The sequence below is a fragment of the Lampetra planeri genome, chromosome 30 (assembly GCF_965212315.1).
Source record: "Lampetra planeri chromosome 30, kcLamPlan1.2.h2, whole genome shotgun sequence".
In the NCBI taxonomy this organism is placed as follows: Eukaryota; Metazoa; Chordata; class Hyperoartia; order Petromyzontiformes; family Petromyzontidae; genus Lampetra; species Lampetra planeri.
Window position 1 is genome coordinate 3,447,196 of NC_136136.1, and position 23,585 is coordinate 3,470,780.

General features: G+C 53.8%; 1 protein-coding gene across 3 annotated transcripts in view; it reads right to left on the reverse strand.

The window, feature by feature from the left end:
- The window catches only part of LOC144728807 (hypoxia-inducible factor 1-alpha-like), an 81,482-nt gene that overhangs the window by 33,821 nt on the left and 24,076 nt on the right, over nt 1–23,585 (reverse strand). For all 3 annotated transcript variants that reach the window (XM_078608472.1, XM_078608473.1, XM_078608471.1), the window contains exons 2-6: nt 22,536–22,729; nt 11,336–11,529; nt 10,054–10,138; nt 3,822–3,934; nt 1,676–2,013 (exon numbers count right to left, since the gene is read on the reverse strand). In XM_078608472.1, coding sequence (XP_078464598.1) covers nt 1,676–2,013; nt 3,822–3,934; nt 10,054–10,138; nt 11,336–11,529; nt 22,536–22,729 — 924 coding nt within the window. The remainder of the gene's footprint in view (nt 1–1,675; nt 2,014–3,821; nt 3,935–10,053; nt 10,139–11,335; nt 11,530–22,535; nt 22,730–23,585) is intronic.

Consider the following 23,585-nt stretch of genomic DNA (forward strand, 5'->3'; position numbering starts at 1 on the left):
GCCGTGATCAATCCACTGCTGGATGAAAACATCATTCAATCTTTGTTTGCATCTCAACGTCATCGTCGTCGTCGTCATCATGGTCAGCCGTGATCAATCCACTGCTGGATGAAAACATCATTCAATCTTTGTTTGCATCTCAACGTCATCGTCGTCGTCGTCATCATGGTCAGCCGTGATCAATCCACTGCTGGATGAAAACATCATTCAATCTTTGTTTGCATCTCAACGTCATCGTCGTCGTCGTCATCATGGTCAGCCGTGATCAATCCACTGCTGGATGAAAACATCATTCAATCTTTGTTTGCATCTCAACGTCATCGTCGTCGTCGTCATCATGGTCAGCCGTGATCAATCCACTGCTGGATGTGAGGCACCCTCCCCAAGCCGTCGCCACCTCTCAAGATCTCTGCGATGGAGTGATCCACCCAGCACCAGCTAGCCTCACCATTCCTTGCACAATCGATTTCATTTCTTCAGCCCTCCGTCAATCCACCGCTGGATGAAGGGCTCTGCACACACCGCGTCGAACATCGGGGCTATATGACCATACTTCCCTACGCTGGTCAGCGCTGGCTCGTAAAGAGGAGCGGGGGGGGGGGGGGGTAAGGGGGGGGGGAAGCTCAAAATAGATTCCGGTAATCACTCGCCACTGATGCTAGCCGTGCCCTTACCCCACCCCCAGCTCTCCGCCCTGACAAATTGCCACAATTCAGGGTGGCAATTCAGTTAAAAACGAAAAATAAATCTCTGACTGGTTTCTGAACGCCGTTGCTGTGGCCACGCGGCAGCGGCGCTGGCGGCCACTTGCAGCTGCGGAGAGGTCGTGTGAGCCCATTACACACGACCCAAACGGATGGGAGCAAATTTTGATTTAAAGCTTTCGTGACTGCAGGGATTCATATTCTTGGTTCTTTCGGTAAAGTCACGTAGAAGGGAAATAATAATCCTTACACAAGCGATTTGACACCTGCAGAGCGAGGGATCGATATTAAATGATTAATCGACGCACCCTTACACCCCTCTATATATTTGACCGCGACCTCCCGGTCATTCGCCGCACCCCCGCGTGTTGTCCGGATGAATGGGGAGCGTTTGGCGACGTGACGCTAAAATTAATCAACAAACGCTGGGACAGAGACTAAAAAGCCGGGTGGACCCCACGCTGCCGTTGGCGCTCGACAGCACAAACTACGGTGCCGCCGCCACCGCCACCACCGCCGGAGAGGGGATCGGGAGATGCGGCCGGCCCCGACCATGGCGGCTACATGGACTGGCGCATCGTGAGACCAAGAGAGATGGCCACAGGCGAGCGGTTGGTGGAGGCCCTCATCCAGCAGTGGAAAGATCAGGGATGACAATGATCACGGTGATGATGCACGCACAGGAGTTCGAACATTTATTTTCTTTAGAACTGGGTGGCCAGCACTACGCCGGGCCGCCTTTGTCTCCCCCAGTGCTAATATTTACAAACCGCACCAGGCACTCACGTGAGGCTGAGCCGATCAAGGGGAGGGGCCCCAGCACCGGCGCAGATAACCATCACCGGCGTCGGTGGCCGCGAGCGTGAATCGAACTCGGGCAGCCGGGCTCGTCGTGCGCGCGGCACGCCAACCGCTGCACGACTACCACGCGCGCACCAGGCGTGAACCACCCTCCCACACAGCGGGCCCACCTCTCGTCGCAGTAGGTGAACTTCATGTCCATGGCGTGGCGCGTCAGGAAGGTGCGGCTGTCGAGCGGCGTCTCGATGCTGGCCGGGTGCGGGATCGGCGAGCAGAGCAGCACCAGGCAGCTGCCGGCCGGGATTGACGACGCCCTGGGCACCGACGGTGCTCCGAGAAATGCGCGAGGCGATGCCTGTTGCTGCTGCTGCTGATGATGATGAAGCTGCTGCTGCTGCTGTTGGTGTTGTTGATGCTGCTGCCTCTGTTGTTGTTGCTGCTCCATCCCGTCAGGGAATGACCCCGAGGGGTCACCGCACACGCGCATGTGACCCGTGCAGTGCAGGACCTGCGTGGTGGTGCACGCGCGCAGACGAATTAATGAAGGAATCTGCCAGATTTTCTCGTTGCTCCCCGTTGTATGTACGTACGTACGTTGAACTTCTTTCGCACCGTACGTAGCCAACCGTGCTCATTGAAGGTGCCGGGGGGGAGGAGGGGGGGAAGAAAACTAAACAAAATTTCGCTAAAAATAAATTACCAGCCGTAACGCCCACACGTTCCCCCATATCTGCCACTCCAAATACTTGCATGTGAATTTTTTTTGTTTACGTGTCAACGTATTTTTTACACATCCCATTAACCACACGGCCTTCTGGGCATGCACCTCTTCAGCAAGCATTGGTTTAACGCTCGAAAACTCTGGACGGGTTTCGACATGCAGTGTCTCATCAGCAACCAGGCTTGCCGAAACCAACTGCCCGATGCTTAGAGGCACGGACCCCTCTCGGGGGTCCTCTCACGACGTCGAAAGATAACCGTTAGCGTCGTCGTAAGAGGACCCGTAGAAAAGTCCACGCGACCACGAGAAGAGAGACACGCACACCTCCGAATATACAACAGGCGTCAGGGCGAGGATCGAACCCTCGCCACCAAAGAAGAAGAATCGCCACTCGCGATGGAGGAGGAGGAGGGGGGGGAGACGACACTGGGAGGGCGGGGGAACGCCGCTAATCTAAGCCAGGCGTGCGTTAGCGAGGGTCTGGCGTCTGCAGGGCAGCGCGCCGCCCCGGACAGAATCTCATTAGGGCCCCGCAGACCGCGCTCAATTAGCGCGGCTCGCACGGACACACCTGCTCGCTGGACGCTCAGCCTCAACGGCAACTTTAACCCGAGACACAAACCCAAGTCTCACCGTGAAACTTTGACGCCAGCACCGTGGACCGTGCTCAATTGGCGCGGCTCGCTCTCCGGCACCTGCCGCTGTGCATCAAACCGAATGTGAGCCCTAAATGTTCACCCCGAAACCCACTGATAACCCTACCCTGACCCCTAACTCTAAATGCAACTGTTAACCATAGGCCAAAGGCCAAAGCTTAAAGCCAACTGTAACAAAACCCTAAACCCAAGACTGGCCCTAAACTTTAACTCTATGCTAAATCATTGCCTTAACCCTAAACTCATCCCTAACCACAACTCCGTGTTCCTAATCCTGACGCAACGTATAATCTAACGCCTAACACTGGCCCTATCTCCAACCCTAACACTGCCACTCAACCCGAATGCTAAACCCAGCCCCAACCTTAACTTTATCCCTAACCCCAAGCCTAACTCTAGCTCCTAACCCTACCCTAATCCCAGCCATAACTCTAACCACACCCTAACCCTCAATTCATTGCTGCCCCAGTACCAATGGGAAACAGCTGATGGGCTACCCGAGGCCCCCCGATAGCAACCACTGATTGAGTTTCCAGCCACCGCGCACGCACGATACCTTCATGAAGACAATTCAATTACATTTCATCGTAATTCACTGCCGCTTATTTCTTTCGCTAGGCGGGAGCCTACCGTGGATGAACAGGGACCTTCATACCAGTGGTGTTTGTGCGGTTGGCATGGGCCCTTGGTGGAAGGAATGAAATGAGGCTGGGGGGGGGGGCTGCGAGTGGGGGGGGGGCAGGTGAGGGGGGGGGGGGATTTAAGAAGTTTGCACCGTTGTTTCAGCCGCCCCGACGTCGCGACGACGAAACCAGCGACCTCCAGATACCCGCCCGTGCGGCGGGTTCACCGTTACCCCGCGGCAGTGCCCGGTGGGGCCGGGCGGTGGAGTGGTGACGCACGAGGGGGCGGAGTGGGGGGCGTCCGGGCCGTCCGTACCTTCCACGTGGCCGACTTGAGGTTGACGGTTTTGCCGCGGCTGGTGATGGTGCACTTCATTCGGACGAAGAAGTCCCTCTCCGTGCCAGCGTCCGCACCCTTCCTGGCAGCGCCTGTGGGGGTGGCAAACGGTCGACGCGGAACACAACCGGGGGGGTTCCGTTTCACGTTCGTTCCGACGACGACTCCTCGCTGCTCCGATCCTCGACCGAACGTGCCCTCTCGACGATTCTCGACGCCCTTCGTGGCCACATTGCGGCTGCCCCAGGCCCCTTGCGTAGGCCGACTCGGCGAAAAGATTCTGACGTGTGCCGCTGTGGGTCAGGGTCAGCGCGGCGGTGGAGGGGACAGGCCGGGCGTGCTTCTGGACACACTTGGACACTGGCAGTGTTCGTTGACGAAGGAGTCGTCGGCAATTCTGGAAAATGGCTTGATGAGGCTGCTTGTAATCACCGGCGAAGCGTCACAGTACTCTAATTGTAAATGTTGTGGGCTTACTCTCCGACACACCGCTGTGCTCAACTAGTAGCTAATGGACACGTTGTGTTTACGTCACAAAACTTGCTGATTAGCTGTGTTGGGTGTTGGCAGGTGTAACGACGACGCATTTATATTTACACGATCTTACTCAATTCCGTCACCAGCCTGGGCCAAGGACCACCACCATCTCCCCTCGTGGCCATGACGAGTCCGGCACAAGCCCGTTTCATTCTCTCAACGATCGATGAGATGTCTCTGTTTTGTGAATCAATGTGTGCTCCTCTTCGAATGAAATCCCAAGCGCGCGCCTCTCAGGGCTCACACTTTTCATCTTTTGTTCCGGTTCCTTTGTCGACGCTAATGTCCCCTGTGCTGGGAGCGGCTACCTACACACCTCGTTATGCCTCTAGCTGCTATTATCTATATACAAGCACTCACATAAGGTGGAACCATCCGTATGGAAAATGAAAGGAAAAAAAGAGATAACCGAGTTTGTTTGGCACGTGATGAACTCTCTGTGGGGCGCGGTCCTTCAAATCGATTTCAGAGGTAGTCCTGCTGATGCCATCTCTGACACAAGGTGATCCACTGCTGGCTGCAGATGTCTGCATTAACGTTGCATCATCTCGTTGCACGATGCTCGCGGCATAACTGGAATGTAATTGGGGGGTGAGGGGGGTGGGAAGCAAAGATCTTAACAAAAAGGGTGAAGTAGTAGGTTTTTACCCTTTAAACTGGTACAAAACTGACACCTTTATACAAGGCATCATGTTTGCAATAACCGCAACACAAGCAGTCAAAATGCAAACAAAAAGAAACAACTCTGATAATGGTAATGATATGCACTGTCCTTGAAGTTGATTGGTCCACAGTTGTACGCCTTTTTGGCGTCATCTGGTCCAACACCAATGGAGACTAGGCTCTAAGGAAAGCTGTCTCGGGTGTGGACCAATCAACTTCAAGGACAGTGCACATCATTACCATTATCAGAGTTGTTTCTTTTTGTTTGCATTTTGACTGCTTGTGTTGCGGTTATTGCAAACATGATGCCTTGTATAAAGGTGTCAGTTTTGTACCAGTTTAAAGGGTAAAAACCTACTACTATATTTTGCCACTGGTAAAGGAGGTCTCAAAGTGTAAAAAGGGTGAAACTGTCTAAATAAATCAAGGCTATGTCGTCTTAGCCCGGGGTGTTGGGTTATATTTATGCAGTGTCATTCTTTGAATGTCATTGTTTATATATATTATTATTGAATAAAGGGCAGTAATACATCACCTCCATTCACCTCTGGGTGTGAGACCATATATATATCAGCCCTTTGTCAATCCACAGCTGGATGGAGGCCTCCTCTAAACGTACATTCATGCACTGTGGTTCTTACTTAGCTATTGGTCTGTTACGAGTTTATTATTTAGAGGTCGCGCGATCAGATTATTTGGCCGCTGTAGAATGTCCACTTCGTTGAGCTATCGGTCTTGATGGCCAGGTCGCTTCTGAATAAGGAAATGTACTGGTAATGGAAGAACTCCACGACTCCAGGAAGTGGCCCCGAAGCTTGCCATAACGTAAGGGACCGTGGCCAATTACAGCCAACGTCAGTTGACCGTGGACAATTAGACCCAAGCCGAAAAGATATAAAAAATAATGTTAAATTTTTTTTTTTAATGATAGAATATAGTATTGTCATCAGTATGACATAAGTATACCAAGTTTGCAGTCGATACCACATTGGGAAGTGGGTTAAAATTGAGTTACAAGATTTGAGGATACAACAACAACAACAGACAGAGTGAAATAAAAGCGTGTGGTAATAATAATATGAGCTGCATAGCTCAGTGGGCCTTACGTGGTAAAGTAAAAAAAGTAGTTTTAGTTTCAGTTTAGTAAAATTGTTTAAGTGATTTGTTTACATTTCCTTTACTGTGCACACACCTATCGTGTTGTTGTTGTTGTTGTTGTTGTTTTTGTTGTTCTACTGTTTGCTGCTGTGACTTCTTGACCCACCCCTCGCTGGACCATCTGTGATAAAGAGCTTCATAGCTCGTCGGATTTCTCCCGGAAAAATCGAGATTCTGATCCTGATTCCGAATTAGTTGGCGAGCAGCCCAGCGGATACAAGGTGGAGGGGGGCCGGGGGGTGGGGGGGTGGGGGGCCGGGGGGTGGGAGTGGAGGGGGGCATAAGGGTGGAGGGGGGCGGAGGGGGGCGGAGGGGGGCAGGGGGTGGGGGTGGAGGGGGGCAGGGTTGAGGGGGGCCGGGGGGTGGGGGTGGAGGGGGCCAGGGGGTGGGGGTGGAGGGGAGCAGGGGGGTGGAGGGGGGCCGGGGGTGGAGGGGGTGGAGGGGGTGGGGGTGGAGGGGGGCAGGGGGGCGGAGGGGGGCAGGGGGTGGGGGTGGAGGGGGGCAGGGTTGAGGGGGGCCGGGGGGTGGGGGTGGAGGGGGGCCGGGGGGTGGGGGTGGAGGGGAGCAGGGGGGTGGAGGGGGGCCGGGGGTGGAGGGGGTGGAGGGGGTGGGGGTGGAGGGGGGCAGGGGGGTGGGGGGCCGGGGGGGGCAGGGTGGGGGGCGGTGCTAAATCCTGCCCGCTATGCCCCCATCGACCGTTGTCATCGTCATCGTTGTGACAGCGGTGAGGAAACAAAACGATAAACCGCGTAAAATAAAATGCCGTCAACGGTGTCCCGGTGTGCAAGATGTTACACAGAAGGACCTCATTACAGGGAACTTTTAATGTTCTAGATTTGAGGGGAGAAATAAAATAAAAAAATAAAATAAAACAAAGTTAGCCGTCTCGCTGCTGCGACTTCCGATGACGACGCTGACGAGGCTGCTGCTCACTGCTGTTGCCAATGATGATGAAGACGATGACGACGATGATGATGTTCATTAAAAACAAGTCACGTCTCGTACACCAGGGTCAACAACGCACGGCGCGCGGATATAAAAAAATCAATACGGTGTAAAATAACAAACCAGTCGTCCGTGGCGTTAACATTCGACGCAATTTAATTGCCGGAGGAGACGGCACAGAAATCGCACATGTTAAAATAACCCCCGCTAAGGTAAACAAGCCTCACGTGTTTTTTTTTCAATGCTCCATCAACAGGTTTGTCGCGTCGCCATGGCAACACCGCCGTCACCTTGACAACGTCAAAAAATCTCCGTTCCGTCGCCAGGCAACCGCGTCAATTACCGTGTCCACGTCACAGGGCCACAGTGAAGTGGTCGTCGGCTCGTTCGAACGTGTGGGACACACACTCACACGCACTCACACACACTCACACACAAAGAAGAAGAACCCCCGTATAGCCTTTAACAGACTGTTGGGGCAAGTGCTGTTAGCGAGCACCTATGAAGGCCGGAACGGTACACGAGGGGGTGGGTGGCCAGCACCACGCCCGACCGCCTTTGTCTCCCTAGTGGCGATGTTTACACACCGCACCAGGTACTCATTTAAGGCTGAGTCGACCTAGGGGAGGCCCGGGACCGGTTCAAATAATCGTCACTGGTGTTGGCCGTGAGTGGGAATCGAACTCGTGTCGCCGGGTTTATAGCGCAGCGCGCTAACCGCTGCACTATCGCTCCCCACACACACTCACACACACTCACACACACTCACACACACTCACACACACTCACACACACTCACACACACTCACACACACTCACACACACTCACACACACTCACACACACTCACACACACTCACACACACTCACACACACTCACACACACTCACACACTCACACACACTCACACACTCACACACACTCACACACTCACACACACTCACACACACTCACACACTCACACACACTCACACACACTCACACACACTCACACACTCACACACACTCACACACACTCACACACTCACACACACTCTCACACACACTCACACACACTCACACATACTCACACACTCACACACACTCACACACACTCACACACTCACACACACTCACACACACTCACACACACTCACACTCACACACACTCTCACACACACTCACACACACTCACACACACTCACACATACTCACACACTCACACACACTCACACACACTCACACACTCACACACACTCACACACACTCACACACACTCACACACTCACACACACTCTCACACACACTCACACACACTCACACATACTCACACACTCACACACACTCACACACACTCACACACTCACACACACTCACACACACTCACACACACTCACACACTCACACACTCACACACACTCTCACACACACTCACACACACTCACACATACTCACACACACACAAATATGACAGCGCACGGATCTTAAGTCGTGAAACCCAAGCGAGTGAAGCACACGGCTGAGCTTTAGCGGTTGTCTCTTGAACGTCGACGCGCGTCGTTGCGAGGAGTCTCCTGTTTGTGCGCGTGTGTGGGGTCCCCTGCCATCATTTCGTGGTTTCGTTTGCATCGCCCCTGGCAATCAGACCCCAAGGGTCATAGGGTCACACGCGCGTGTGTGAGTGTGAGTGTCCTCGCGCATGTGTGTGAGTGTGTGTGCGCTCACGCACACTCACACAAAAACCGGTCCCGGGCCTCCCCTAGGTCGACTCAGCCTCAAATGAGTACCTGGTACGGTGTGTAAACATCGCCACTAGGGAGACAAAGGCGGTCGGGCGTGGTGCTGGCCACCTACCCCCTCGTGCACCGTTCAGGCCTTTATAGCTGCTCGCTAACAGCACTTGCCCTTACAGTCTATTAAGGCTATGCGGGGGATCTTTGTCTTTGTATTTGTGCTCACATATTAATTATCTCAGCGTTGCAGGGAGAGCGGTGATCTTCGGTGCGTCACGGGCTAAAAGAATTGCGCGAGAAATGAAATAAAATAAAATATAATTGTACTTGCTGTCGCTTTTAGAGGCATCATCACCATCCGCCGACGATTTTGCGCGGATTCATTTCACTTCCCGCAAATCGTGCTGCGATGCTCGCCGAAGGCCGCGTTGGTTTTGTGGATAAAATCACCTTTTGAGCCGTCGGGCTGATTGGAGAACACGTGCTTGAGAATTAATTGGCTTCCTTCGATTCTGTCTTTCTCTCAAAGGCAATGGCAGGTCCATTGCTCAAGTTCCCTCGATCCGTCCGATTCCCACTCATCCACCTTCACCTCTGAGCACCACGGCTCCCTACCAGGGTTCTTGAGACATGTCTAACGAACGAGGTGCAGCCTCCATCAGCGGTGTCTTTTCGGCGACACGGTCACCAGATTCGGTTTAACAGCGCATCCCGGGAACTTATTCAATTCGACGGTCGTAATTCATCCCTGCGGTCGGCGAAGTGTAACGCAGAAATTCACAATCCCTTCTTTCACTGTGAGACCTGGCTCACCAAACATTGGATTCTTGAAACTATCCGTGCCGAGCTTCGGGTGGTTACCCTTTGAGCTAGATTTGAAGCTTTCGTGACTGCAAGGATTCATATTCTTAGGTTTTTTCGGTAAAGTCACGTAGGTAAAAAATTACAATTAATAAAAGTAAAATAAAATTAAAATAAAAATCTCGACGTTTCGGAGGCAACACAAGCTTCCGTCTTCAGGTGGAACCGTCACAGCACGATAGCTGCATCAAGTAATGATGCAATGATTTTTATTTTATTTTTATTTTACTTTCATTAATTTTTATTTTTTACCTACGTGACTTTACCGAAAAAACCTAAGAATATGTACCCTTTGAGCGTGGCGCGGAGCGGAGGGTTAGCGTGACGGGGACTTACCGCGTTTCTGTGCGAGAACCTCCCTGAGCTCCTCCTGGTCACACGGGTGGATGAACTCAAAGATGCTGTTCCCGGTCATCTCCACCTGCGTGCGGCACGGACAAGCCTGGCATGATCACCCTCGGAGCGGTCCCTCTCGATCACCCACTACACCGCTATACACTACAGCGCCATACTCGATTGCAAACTCATTTCTTGCGAACAGCTTTTTGTGTTTAAATTTGTTGTCCTTCCCCCGCTCCTCCGATCGGCGTGGTTGGCTACGTACGGTGCGAGAGAAGTTCAACGTATGTACTGCCGCTTCCGGGAGGTCAAATTGAATCGGTGACCTCTGTACGGTAGGTGCAGTGAGTGATCTCGTCACACTACGGCAGCTCCCTCGCTGCTTTGCGCACAACTTTGTGATGTACAAAGTATAGACGGGCAGACAAAATGTCTCCTTCCTGTGTCTGCCTCTCAACCATACATTTTTTAAAATTCTTACACCACTCATCGGCCCCACGGCCTTCTGGGAGTGTACGATATCAGCGGCAATGAATCGACACGAGAAAACTCTATATTTCTCGATTTCGATACGCAGCACCTCATCAGGCTCGCTTGAATCAATGCCGAATATGTATATTGTTAATACATCTCTACAATGTACGGAAGAACTTCGTGACAAGTGCTGCGACCGCCGCTACAAAGCGACAGACGGACACTGGAGAGGTAACGCGAATCGTGTCCGCGCTTTCGAGCTCCCTCGGAACAGATTCGAACAAAGTCCCCCAAACACTAAACGCGACCAAGCAACTACAGTCCGCTCTCCTATAACGGCGCGTGTAGTTCTTATAACGCGAATTAGATAGAGCACGATGACCGTTTTTGGGGACACATTTTTTCATCACGCGGATATGAATTGGATACAACGCGATTGAGTGAACGGAACGACATCGCAGCGCGAGTAGGAATAAGCGGTCATACGGCTGCCTCGGCGTAGCATCGCACAAGGCAGTGGGATGCTGCTGGATGCTTCTAGATGCCACCCACGGTTCCTCGGTCTTTATCCGGCATGCGTTACGCATCTCACGTGCTATCGTGGACTGTGCTTTACCCCTCTATAATACAAATAATCTATTACAACCACGATTTTACCCCACAACGCGGTGTTCTTCGTGAACGCAACAACCCCCGTCGCGTTACAGGAGAAACGGACTGCAGATCGTTGGCCTGGCGCAACCTTCGCCCGGGGCCGTGTAGGGCCGCACGTCACGGCGCAACGCGCAGGCACGCAGACGCTCACCTGCGGCAGTCCCAGGTGCTTGCCGACGTTGTCGGACAGGTAGGTCATGTCGCCTTCGCTCGACAGGACCATCACGAAGCCCTCGAGGGCCCTCAGGGTGAGGGCATCCAGGGAGCTGCCGGATCCGCCAGCGTGGTCCTCCTCCTCCACCTCCTCCGCCGCTGCAGCAGCCGCCGCGTCGCACCGGGACAACCCTGTTTGGGAGAAACACGCAGACGACGAGGGTTGTGGACGTCCGGTCAATGTTCGGTTATCCGGTGGAAGGTGGAGGGGGGACTAAAACAGAGCTGCCACCTGCCTCTCCCCCTCCTCCCTCCCACCCGTGCACCGTACATGTGGAATCTCCCATCCTCTGGCCATCCGCGCTGCCGTGATGCTTCTCCTTCGCTTCGTGCAGGCTCAGATCGAGTCAAAACTCGAGCGCTCGTCGGATATATCCGCAGCGCCATTCACGTAGCGCAAGGGCCGTTTTTGTTTGTTTGTTTGCGAAGGTGCTGCGTTTCACATGACGGGGTTATCGTCGGCAGTGGTTTCACACGAGAGGCGGGCAGGCGAGGTTGAAATATGTGGCTTTGGCAAATTAAATCACCTGTGCGATGGGAAGCGACAGACGGACGCGGGCCATATCGCCGATTTGGACCGTGATGCTGGATTGACGTCAACGGGATCTTTAACTTTTAACGATCAAGCAGTCCGCAGGCTCACTCAGTCCAATCGACCTCAACAAGCAACGCGTGCACGGGGAAGCCTCCATCCAGCAGTGGAGTGATAAAGGGTCGATATTAAAGTTATTATTGTGGTTCATTTTTTTTTACCCGTATGACACTGCTTTGTAAAAGCGGTGGTGGAGTTTTTAGCGCACTCGCTAGAAAATCGGCTACTCGAGTTCAATTCGCAACCGCCATCTATTATGCCTGTGCTGCCCTCCGTAGCCCACGACAGACCATATTCCCTGGGTCATCAGACGCACTTTCCCCCCATGTATTCGAACGCAACAGTTGGGGAATGCGTCTTATAATCCGGTAGGCGATTGCGTGCGTGTGTGTGCGATACCGTGGGGAGTGGTAGTGTAGCGTTTAGCGCGCTACTGCGCTACAAACTCGGCAACCCGAGTTCAATTCCCGTTCACGGCCAACTCCAGTGACGATTATCTAAACCGGTTCTGGGCCTCCCCTAGGTCAACTCAGGCGCAGTTGAGTACCTGGAGCGGTGTGTAACCATCGCCACTGGGGAGACAAAGGCGGCCGGGCATGGTGCTGTCTATGCACCCCCTCATGTACCGTTCCGGCCTCCATAGGCGCTCGCTAACAGCACTTGCCCCAACAGTCCGTTAAGGCTATACAGGAGATCTTTGTCTTTTGCCTTGTGTGTGTGAAACCAGATTTGAATAACTTTGCTGGCCCCGGGCACAAGTTTGGGGTGCGTCTTCATTTCCGTCGTCTAACCCGGAGACTCCGGTAGCTCAAACGCCTCTACCATATTAGTAAACAGCCTGACGTTCATTCAGCACGTGTACGTTGAACTCACTGGCACAAAGGTGTAATCGTCTCAATACTGGCTAAAAGGCTCCATAGTTATGAGCTCTCTTTCGCACCGTACGTGGTCAAACTGCATGGTGCTGGTTTTGCCAATCCAAGCACTATCCAGGCTCAAGCCCTTGCTGGGCTTTTGGAGAACTATAAGGATCAGGTGAATTCTGGGTTGAATGTGGTCATTGGCAAGTCACTGTGGTGACGGTGTTGCTGTTGTTGCTGTTGTTGTTGGTGTTGTTGTTGTTGCTGTTGTTGTTGTTGGTGTTGTTGCTGTTGTTGGTGTTTTGTTGCTGTTGTTGATGTTGTTGTTGTTGCTGTTGTTGCTGTTGTTGCTGCTGTTGCTGTTGGTGTTTTTGCTGTTGTTGCTGCTGTTGATGTTGCTGCTGTTGTTGGTGTTGGTGGTGTTGTTGGTGTTGTTGTTGGTGGTATTATTGCTGTTGTTGGTGTTGTTGTTGTGTTTTGTTGTTGGTGTTGTTGTTGGTGCTGTTGTTGTTGGTGTTGCTGGTGGTGTTGTTGTTGTTGGTGGTGTTGTTGCTGTTGTTGGTGTTTTTGTTGCTGTTGTTGGTGTTGTTGGTGGTGTTGTTGGTGTTGCTGTTGTTGTTGGTGTTGTTGGTGGTGTTGTTGTTGTTGCTGTTGTTGTTGGTGTTGCTGGTGGTGTTGTTGTTGCTGTTGTTGGTGTTTTTGTTGTTGTTGGTGGTGTTGTTGCTGTTGTTGGTGTTTTTGTTGCTGTTGTTGGTGTTGTTGGTGGTGTTGTTGTTGTTGCTGTTGTTGTTGTTGCTGCTGTCGTTGTCGCCGCTTGCACTTGGCTACCCTAAGTGGAGGCCGAGCAGTTATTTTTTTGGCTTGGCAATTAAGTGGAATTTTCTACGGAACAACACAGCGAGGCTAAACAAACAGGGCTCGGCGGCAGGATGGAGTGGGGGGTGGGGGGGGGGAGCTTCGGATGGTGGCGGGCGAGCGGCGAGCGTGCGATGAAGAAAACTGGAACGAGGGGAACGTTGCGGTGACGGGCGTGCGGGCGTGCGCCCAGTGCGTCGTGGTTGGTCGTCAGAGGCGGCTGGAGGCGACTGGCCGCCGTCCACGAACTCTTCTTTGGCGCCACGATCTGCCTTTGGTCCGGAAGCGCTAATCAGTTGGGGGCCCCCGGGTTTTTTTTTTGTTGCTGCTACTGCTGCTGCTGCGGCTGCGGCGCTCTTTTGCCTTTTCGTGCAAAGGAATTCGAGGCAGTTTGTATACACGCGCTTATTGTGGAACACGCGCGCGCGCGCACGCAAACGGACGCACGCGGTAGGCGCATTCGCGCACACACGCACACGATCTACTCTGTATACACACGCCGATTGTGGAACACTCACGCACGCGCCAGAGGTCGCAAACGGGTTTTGAATCCTTACCCGTACCCGTACCCGGCCGCACCAGGGTCGCAAACGGGTACCCATACCCGTACCCGGCTGGGTACGGGTAGCCGGGTATCGAGTAGGGTACGGGTATCGGGTACCCGGTTGCGACCTCTGGCACGCGCCCAACACATATATACGTGCGCGCGGACGAATTGACGTACGGTACAAAGGCAAAGATACTCCAGTATAGCCTTGATAGGCTGTTGGGGCAAGTGCTGTGCTAGCGAGTGGCACCTATGAAGGCCGGCACGGTGGCACACGACGGGGTTGGGTGGGCCATCTGCACCCACGTACGGCACACGCACTCGCAGACACTGCAATTTGATTTTCTTGGGTGTGATGGAAACACGTGCAGCGGCCAATTGCCAATGTTGGGCTCTGCTAGCCACGAGAGGTCTTCAGGAGAGAGAGAAAGTTGGTGTAGTTTTGCTGTTCCTCCAACATCGAAGGAGCGCAGACCACGGCGGTTTATTCGCATGGCCAACAAATCGCACCGCTGTGGCTCGTCTTTAATGTCCCATTCATGTTTGTCACCAACTGCTGCTGCTGCTGCGATAACGAATCCCGGCAGCTCTGGGTTCACCACACGTGGCCATCAGCCATCATGGAGACCAGGGTGAAAAGGGGAGCACACAAGGGGATACATAAGGGGGGGGGGGCGACTAAGGGGATAGACGCATATAATGAGTCTCATTGGGGATACGAGGTCCCAAGGGGATAGATAGGTGGCTCCGCAAGCGGTAGACAGCAGTAACGTATATATGCACGTTGAACTTCTTTACGCACTGTAGGTAGCCAAACGCGCGAATCGGAGGCGCGGGGAAAGGACAACAAACTAAACACAAAGATCAGTTTGAAATGAGCGAGTTTTCAATCTAGACGATTTAAAAGTGCACGGCTCCAGTGGCTTCCTAATATTGGAAGGAAGAGCGTTCCAGACGGCCGCAGGAGGGCATGCGAAAGCGCGCACAGCGGCGACCGTCTTTGTTCCATGGCCAGCCAAAAGCCGCCGCTGTGAGGATGACCAGAGTTCCCGTGACGGCTTACGCTCCTTGACCTCTCACGTTACGTCCTGTCAGGTCGTACGGTGTCGTCTTCTTGCTGCTGGGATTATCTCCGGCGTCAAAAATAAAGCGGTGGAGGAGTTTGCGGGGAAAAAAAACGACGTATAAGGGGGAGACGTAAGTCGGGGTCATTGCTGCTGTTCCACAAACGCAGCTGACACCCTCGTTGAGACGGAATGCTCTTTGCTTTTATACCATCCTCAACCGCTGGGCACATTTCTCTCAGGCCGATGAAGACGACTGCAACCCAGGTGCATGCTTCGTCTTATAGGACACGCGACAGTAGACATTGTATTGAGATGGGATCTGAATGCCACGAAATCTCAAGACAAAGACAAAGAACCGCCGTGTAGCCTTCACGGACTGTTGGGGCAAGTTGCTGTTATCGAGCACCTAAGAAGGCCGGCACGGCGCACCACTCCCGGCCGCCTTTGTCTTCCCCGGTGGCGATGTCCACACATCGCAGCAGGGACTCACTTGAGGGGAGGCTCAGAACCGGTTGAGATATTTGCCACTGATGTTGGCCGTGCACAGAAATGGAACTTGGGTCGCCGGGTTTGCAGCGCAATCCGCTCACCACCGTATCACCACTTGCCACATCGGTCACACACACTCACACTCACTCAGATCGACACAGGCCAATTGCAAATATCCCCCATATAGCCTTAACAGACTGTAAGGGGCAAGTGCTGTTGGGCACCTATGAAGGCCGGTAAGATACACACACACACACAGGGATAAACACAAATTCGCACTGATGAGCATACCACATGCACACAAGACAAAGAACCCCCGTGTAGCCTGAAGAGACTTTTTGAGCAAGCGCTGCTAGCGACACACACCCGCACGCACACCAATCCAATAACGTGGAAGAACAGGCCCAAGTACTTTGTGATGGACGCAGGGCGGTGGAGGCGGTGGGAGGGGGTCGATGCCTACCCCGATGTAACCGGTGGCTTCTGTTTATGTTTTTAGAACAAGTTGTACCTCGCAGTGACTTCACGTTCAGCGGGCGGTCACACAATACCCGTCCGCGAGCGCATTCCGTCGAGCCAGCGCTCCACCGTCCCTTCGCCGAATGTTTGCCGGGTTCGCCGGTAGACCGGAGTGGGCGGCCACGCGGCTGGCAGCTATGGACGAAGCGGGAGGTAGGGAGGTATGGAGGTAGGGAGGTAGGGAGGTCTAGATGTATGGAGGTATGTTGTATGCAAGGGGCCGTCTATAGGGAGTGCGGGGGCACCGGGGAAAACATCCCCCCCCCCCACCGACGCCTTCAAACTAAATCAGAAGTATTACATCAGACATCGTGATGTCAAAGCAGGGGGGGGGGGCAAAGCGCGGGGCCCGGGGCGGTCGCCCCGATTTGCCGTGCACCCTAGAGACCGCTTTTGGGCTGCACGTTGCGGGGGAGGGGGGTGTGTGCCGCTGACACAAACAACAGACCCCGGCAGAAATTATTCCATGGTGGTTTTTTTTAATGAACGGAGCGAGGCTCCATCGGCGTCAGCGGGAGGAGGGTCGGGGTGGGAGCTGTCGGGAGCTCCACCCTCCTCCTAGATTGTTTTAAAGTTTGTTGAACATTGACTGTGTCCACTCATTGCCACCCCCTCTATCCCCACCCACAAACCCAACCGCCCACCCACAAACCCAACCACCCACCGACCCACCCAACCACCCAACCACCCACCCAATCCCCCACCCACTCAATCACCCACCCACCCAACTATCCACCAAACGACCCACCCACCCAACCACCTACCCAACCAACCAACCATCCAACCACCCACCCAACCACCCACCCAATCCCCCACCCACTCAATCACGCACCCAACCAACCATCCAACTACCCACCCACTCAATCACCCACCCACCCCACCATCCAACCACCCACCGACCCAACCACCCACCCAACCTCACCTCCACTGCACCCACCGAGCCAGCGGGTTAAACATTCCTCGTCTGCACTGCGGTAGAGACCAGTGTCGCAATAATTGTAAAAAAAAAAATACTCGTGTGGCAAGGGGCCGGATGGATTGTGGCATCGCACAACCCGTGAGAGATGACGATGGCCTGGGGAGGAGGGGCGTTATAGGGGGCCTGTTTCCCAGCAGTCGATAGAACATAGTTGACGATGATATTGATTGCATAGAGAGAGAGAGAGAGCAATTCTCCATTTAAAGCAAGAGAACCATGATTGCAATGGGCTCATCATAATCACCATCACCAGTCAGTGATGATGACTCCAGTATGAGGTTCAATTGCACGGGACCGTCGTAAAATGTTCATGGGAAAAAAGTTGATCAACTGGTGAACTAAACATTATTATGGGAATGGCAAATGCTCATACCCACTTAAATACCAATCCCAACTTAAGCAGCAGCAGCTGTTTAAGTTGGCAGTCGATAGAACATGGCTGACGATGACGATTATATTGATTGCATAGAGAGAGAGAGCGATTCTCCATTTAAAGCAAGAGAATCATGATTGCAATGGGCTCATCATAATCATCATCACCAGTCAGTGATGATGACTGCAGTATGAGGTTCAATTGCACGCGACCGTTGTAAAAAATGTTCATGGAAAAAAAGTTGATCAACTGGTGAACTAAACATTATTATGGGAATGGCAAATGCTCATACCCACTTAAATACCAATCCCAACTTAAGCAGCAGCAGCTGTTTAAGTTGGCAGTCGATAGAACATGGCTGACGATGACGATTATATTGATTGCATAGAGAGAGAGAGCGATTCTCCATTTAAAGCAAGAGAATCATGATTGCAATGGGCTCATCATAATCACCATCACCAGTCAGTAATGATGACTCCAGTATGAGGTTCAATTGCACGGGACCGTTGTAAAAAAATGTTCATGGGAAAAAAGTTGATCAACTGGTGAACTAAACATTATTATGGGAATGGCAAATGCTCATACCCACTTAAATACCAATCCCAGCTTAAACAGCAGCAGCAACAGCAGCAGCAATAGCAGCGCACTACAAACGCCGCTAAAAATAACCACCGTAGGCGCGGGGCGGCTTCGTCAAATTTCAAAAACTGTCAGTGCCTCCTCGCGAGTGCAAAATTCATTCTTGCCCTCGGGGTTAAAGGGGAATGGGTGGGGTCACGTGGGTAAGGGGGGAGGGGCACGGTGGGGGGTGGTTGAGATGGGGAGGTGTGGCAGGAGGCGTTCGGTTCCAAATACTTAGAAGAGGCCCCCAACTCACACCAGGCGTGGGGGTGGCAGGGCTGGTGGGGGGGGGGGGGCAGACGGGATGGATAACATCACCACGATCTGGGCTAACATCACCACAACCTGGGCTAACATCACCGCAACCAGTGCTAACATCACCACAACATGGGCTAACATCACCACAACCAGTGCTAACATCACCACAACCTGGGCGAACATCACCACAACCTGGGCTAACATCACCACAACCAGTGCTAACATCACCACAACCAGGACTAACATCACCACAACCTGGGCGAACATCACCACAACCTGGGCTAACATCACCACAACCAGGACTAACATCACCACAACCTGGGCTAACATCACCACAACCAGTGCTAACATCACCACAACCTGGACTAACATCACCACAACCTGGGCTAACATCACCACAACCAGGACTAACATCACCACAACATGGGCTAACATCACCGCAACCAGTGCTAACATCACCACAACCAGGGCTAACATCACCACAACCTGGACTAACATCACCACAACCTGGGCGAACATCACCACAACCAGGACTAACATCACCACAACCAGGACTAACATCACCACAACCTGGGCTAACATCACCACAACCAGGGCTAACATTACCACAACCTGGGCTAACATCACCACAACCAGGACTAACATCACCACAACCTGGGCTAACATCACCACAACCTGGACTAACATCACCACAACCTGGGCTAACATGACCACAACCTGGACTAACATCACCACAACCAGTGCTAACATCACCACAACCTGGGCGAACATCACCACAACCTGGGCTAACATCACCACAACCTGGGCTAACATCACCACAACCTGGGCTAACATGACCACAACCTGGACTAACATCACCACAACCTGGGCTAACATCACCACAACCTGGGCTAACATGACCACAACCTGGACTAACATCACCACAACCTGGGCTAACATCACCACAACCAGTGCTAACATCACCACAACCTGGGCTAACATCACCACAACCTGGGCTAACATGACCACAACCTGGACTAACATCACCACAACCAGGACTAACATCACCACAACCTGGGCTAACATCACCACAACCTGGGCTAACATGACCACAACCTGGACTAACATCACCACAACCTGGACTAACATCACCACAACCTGGACTAACATCACCACAACCTGGGCTAACATCACCACAACCTGGACTAACATCACCACAACCTGGACTAACATGACCACAACCTGGACTAACATCACCACAACCTGGGCTAACATCACCACAACCAGGGCTAACATCACCAGCGCATACTGGGCTTCATTTCTCACTCTGGCTTTGTACGTTCCTGTAGAATGGCGGTTCAAACTGAAGTCGCGTCCTTTAGGACATCTGTTCGCCGTTCACCGGTCACGTGGCTTGCCTTGGCACAACCACCACAGCACGCGCCAAACTCCGCTCTCTTGGGGTGGAGGAACGAGAGGAGGTGAGGTGGTTGAGGCGTTGCCCTAAATGATTGCCGTTACGGCTCAAATTAATCGCCGATCAAAATTAATTCACGCGATCTTGGTTTGTGGGACCGGAGGGGGGGGGGGAATACAAAACTCAGCGAAGTGGGATGGAGGTGGAGGGGGGGGGTCGGGGGGAGGGGGGGGCACAGGGACGCGACGCAATATTCGACGAACTTTAAAAGAATGCTCGGCGCGAAACCGAATGAGTAACGATCCGATCTGCTTTCGTCCGCAGTCCATTCTGCTCTGTCCCCCCCCCTCCGACCCCCCCCCCCTCGCCCCCTCCCCTCCCCCCACGCCCCCACCGTGTGTGTGAAGGGAGGCTGTGATGAATACCCACGGTTAAATTGCACAAATTTTTTGCTGCTTGTCCAGTATCCCCCAAACTACCAGAGACGACATATTTTTAACTTACGCGATCTAACACCCAAAAGCCTCGATTATAAAAACCACAGAGGGTTTGTAAATCGTCGTCGTCGTCGTCATCGCCGTGATCATCGCATGGATGCTTGACTGTGCAAAGAAGAACGCTGCGGTGGATCGCCGGGCGGGGAAGTCGATGTAACGTGCTCGACCCGGTCGTGACGCCTCCTCCACGGCGGCGAGAACTTACGACGCACCGACGTTTCGCGTTGGAGCGGGACCACGTGCTGTGGACGCAAGTGCTCTGGGCAATACCGCGCGGGATAATTCAGCGGCATTTTTCTTCAACCAGCCTGACCCTGCCCGCGACACCGAGGAGGTCAAAAGCGGTGCAGGGTGTTGGCTCGCTTCAACGTCATATTCCGCTCGGTGATACCGGTCCGGGAAGCCATTCGCAATCGGAATCGGAATATTTATTTGAACTGGAGGAATCCTAAGAGTCACAAAGCTCTTTGTTCACAAAAGTCCAGTCGGGGCGGGTCGGAACGGTACAACAACAAGCAATACAACAAACACGACAGGGGTGCCAGGCATAGTGAAGGTAAACAAATCACTTAAAAATATACAGATTGCACAGGACGTGATGTTGTCACGATATAAAACTATAAAAGTAACCAAACTATAAACCATTGTTATTCTACCGGGTCAGGCCCACTGAGCTTTGAGCTTCTTTTTGCAGACGTGACCTGACCTTTTTCAGACGTGACCTGGCCACAAATGACAGCTCAACGAAGCGGCTCATCGTCGTGTTGGAAATTCAGAGCGGCAGCCAAACACTCGGAACGATCTAAACGATCTAAAGGCGTGTTTCTAAATGTGGAGGGGAAAACCGGGAGAACATGAGCGTTGTTCATAAATTGCCTGATGAGAATTTAGAAGGGAGAGGTGGGGAGTAGAGGTGGGGGGGGGGTGAGCTAACATTAGTGGGGGAGGGGGGAGGGGCTCAGCGACCCTCACAGTCACTCGGATGCTACATCACCCTCATCATCAGCGCTGCCCCCTCCGCACAGTTTTCCAAGCCAGTCCTGGGGTCGCATTGGGATGGAGGGAGGGAGTGGGGGAGGGAGTGGGGGGAGGAAGTGGGGGGGGAGTGGGGGGGAGGGAGTGGGGGGGAGGGAGTGGGGGAGAGGGAGTGGGGGGGAGGGAGTGGGGGAGGGAGGGAGTGGGGGGGAGGGAGTGGGGGAGGGAGGGAGTGGGGGGGAGGGAGTGGGGGAGGGAGGGAGTGGGGGGGAGGGAGTGGGGGAGGGAGGGAGTGGGGGGGAGGGAGTGGGGGGGAGGGAGTGGGGGGGAGGGAGTGGGAGGGAGGGAGTGGGGGGGGAGGGAGTGGATTGGAGGGGGGCAGCGATGGGCAGGGAGAGAGGGGGGCGGAAGACGTCGCCGCGGTTATTTTTCGACGGACGGCCGTAAGCGCCAGTTTCCATTGCCTGCGCACCGAGGGATCCGCCGGTAATCCCTGTGTCATGGGGGGCGTCCGCGGAATTAATTTATTTTAAAAGCGGCCCACCTGTTGCTTGAACAGGAGAGAGGAGAACTCGCTCGCGCGATCGTCAACAACAGCCGCCTCGGTTCACCTCCCTACGCGGGTTCTGACGCGTCGCGCCGACTCGCGCCAATGAAAATGCGCTGTCAAGCGCGATGTACGCGCGCCGCTTTTTCCCCAATAGAATTGACACAAAGACACAGACACACAAGACAAAGAGCTACTAGCCTCATTACGGACTGTTTTGGGGAAAGTGCCCTTAAGTGAGCATCTATGAAGGCTGGCACGGTTGAAGAGGCGGTTGGGTGGCCAGCACCACGCCCGGCCACCCTCGTCTCTCCAGCGATAACTTTAACAGACCGCATCACTTGAGGCTGCGTCGACCTAGGTGAAGCCCATTTCCGGTCCGGATACTCGTCACTGGTGTCGGCCGTGAGCGGGAATCAAACTCGGCTCATAGCGCGACACACGCCAACCGCTGGCACCACCGCCACTACATTCGCCCACACACCGACGCGCACGCAGACTCACGCGCGCGGACTCACGCACGCGGACTCACGCACGCGGACTCGACTCGCGCGCGGACTCACGGCTGGGCGGCAGCAGCTGGCGCAGGCGCAGGTAGCTGATGGCGAGCCGCATCACCGACGCCTTGTCCAGCGCGGCGGAGGCAGCGGGCGGCAGCGGCAGCTCCCGCGCCAGCTGGGCGAACACCTCCGTCTCCCAGCCGCGTCGGCACCGCGCCGCGTCACGAGACTTCTCCTTGCGCCGCTCCGAGTAGACCCTGACGTCGCACAGCGCGGTGGTCGCCCGGTCACAACTCGTCGCTCACATACACACACGGGCCCAGGGCAAAGATCCCCCGCCCCACCTCCTCCAGTATAGCCTCAACAGGCTGTTGGGGCAAGTGCTGTTGGCGAGCACCTACGATGGTCGGCGCGGCACAAGAGGGGGTGGGTGACCAGCACCACGCCCGGCCGCCTTGGTCTCCCCAGTGGCCATGTTTACACACCATACCAGGTACTAATTTGAGGCTGAATCGACCTAGAGGAGGCCCAGCACCGGTTCAAATAATCGTCACTGGTGTTGGCCGCGAGCGGGAATAGAACCCGGTTCGCCAGGTTCGTAGTGCAGGGCGCTAACCACTACACTACCGCTCCCGATACACGCACGCATGCACACGCACGCACGCACACAAGTAGCAAAACCACAATGCGACCTTTGCCCCGTTACGGGGAACAAAAAAACAATGGCGGAGATGAAGGCGCGTTCAAAAAATGTTTTACGCAAAAAATCTCCGAGACTTTTCTAACCGTGCCCGAGCCGGAACACCGAACCGCGAGGAGCGGTGATGTAACCTGGCACCCGAGGGCCCCATCGCGGTACAATCGCCGGATGGACACTCCCGCCACCGCCGCTATATGAACCGCCAGGCCATCATCTTCCCCGCACGTCCAGCTCGCGCACACAAAAACGCGACGTCGCCCCGATGTATAACTATAAAAAAAACTAAACAAACTCTGAACTGGTTTTTATTTGACCGGGTAAGGCCCACTGAGTCATATGGCAAATTTTTTTCAGAAGCGACCTGGTCACAATTGATAGCTCAGCGAGAAGTGGATTATCGTCGCGTAGAAATT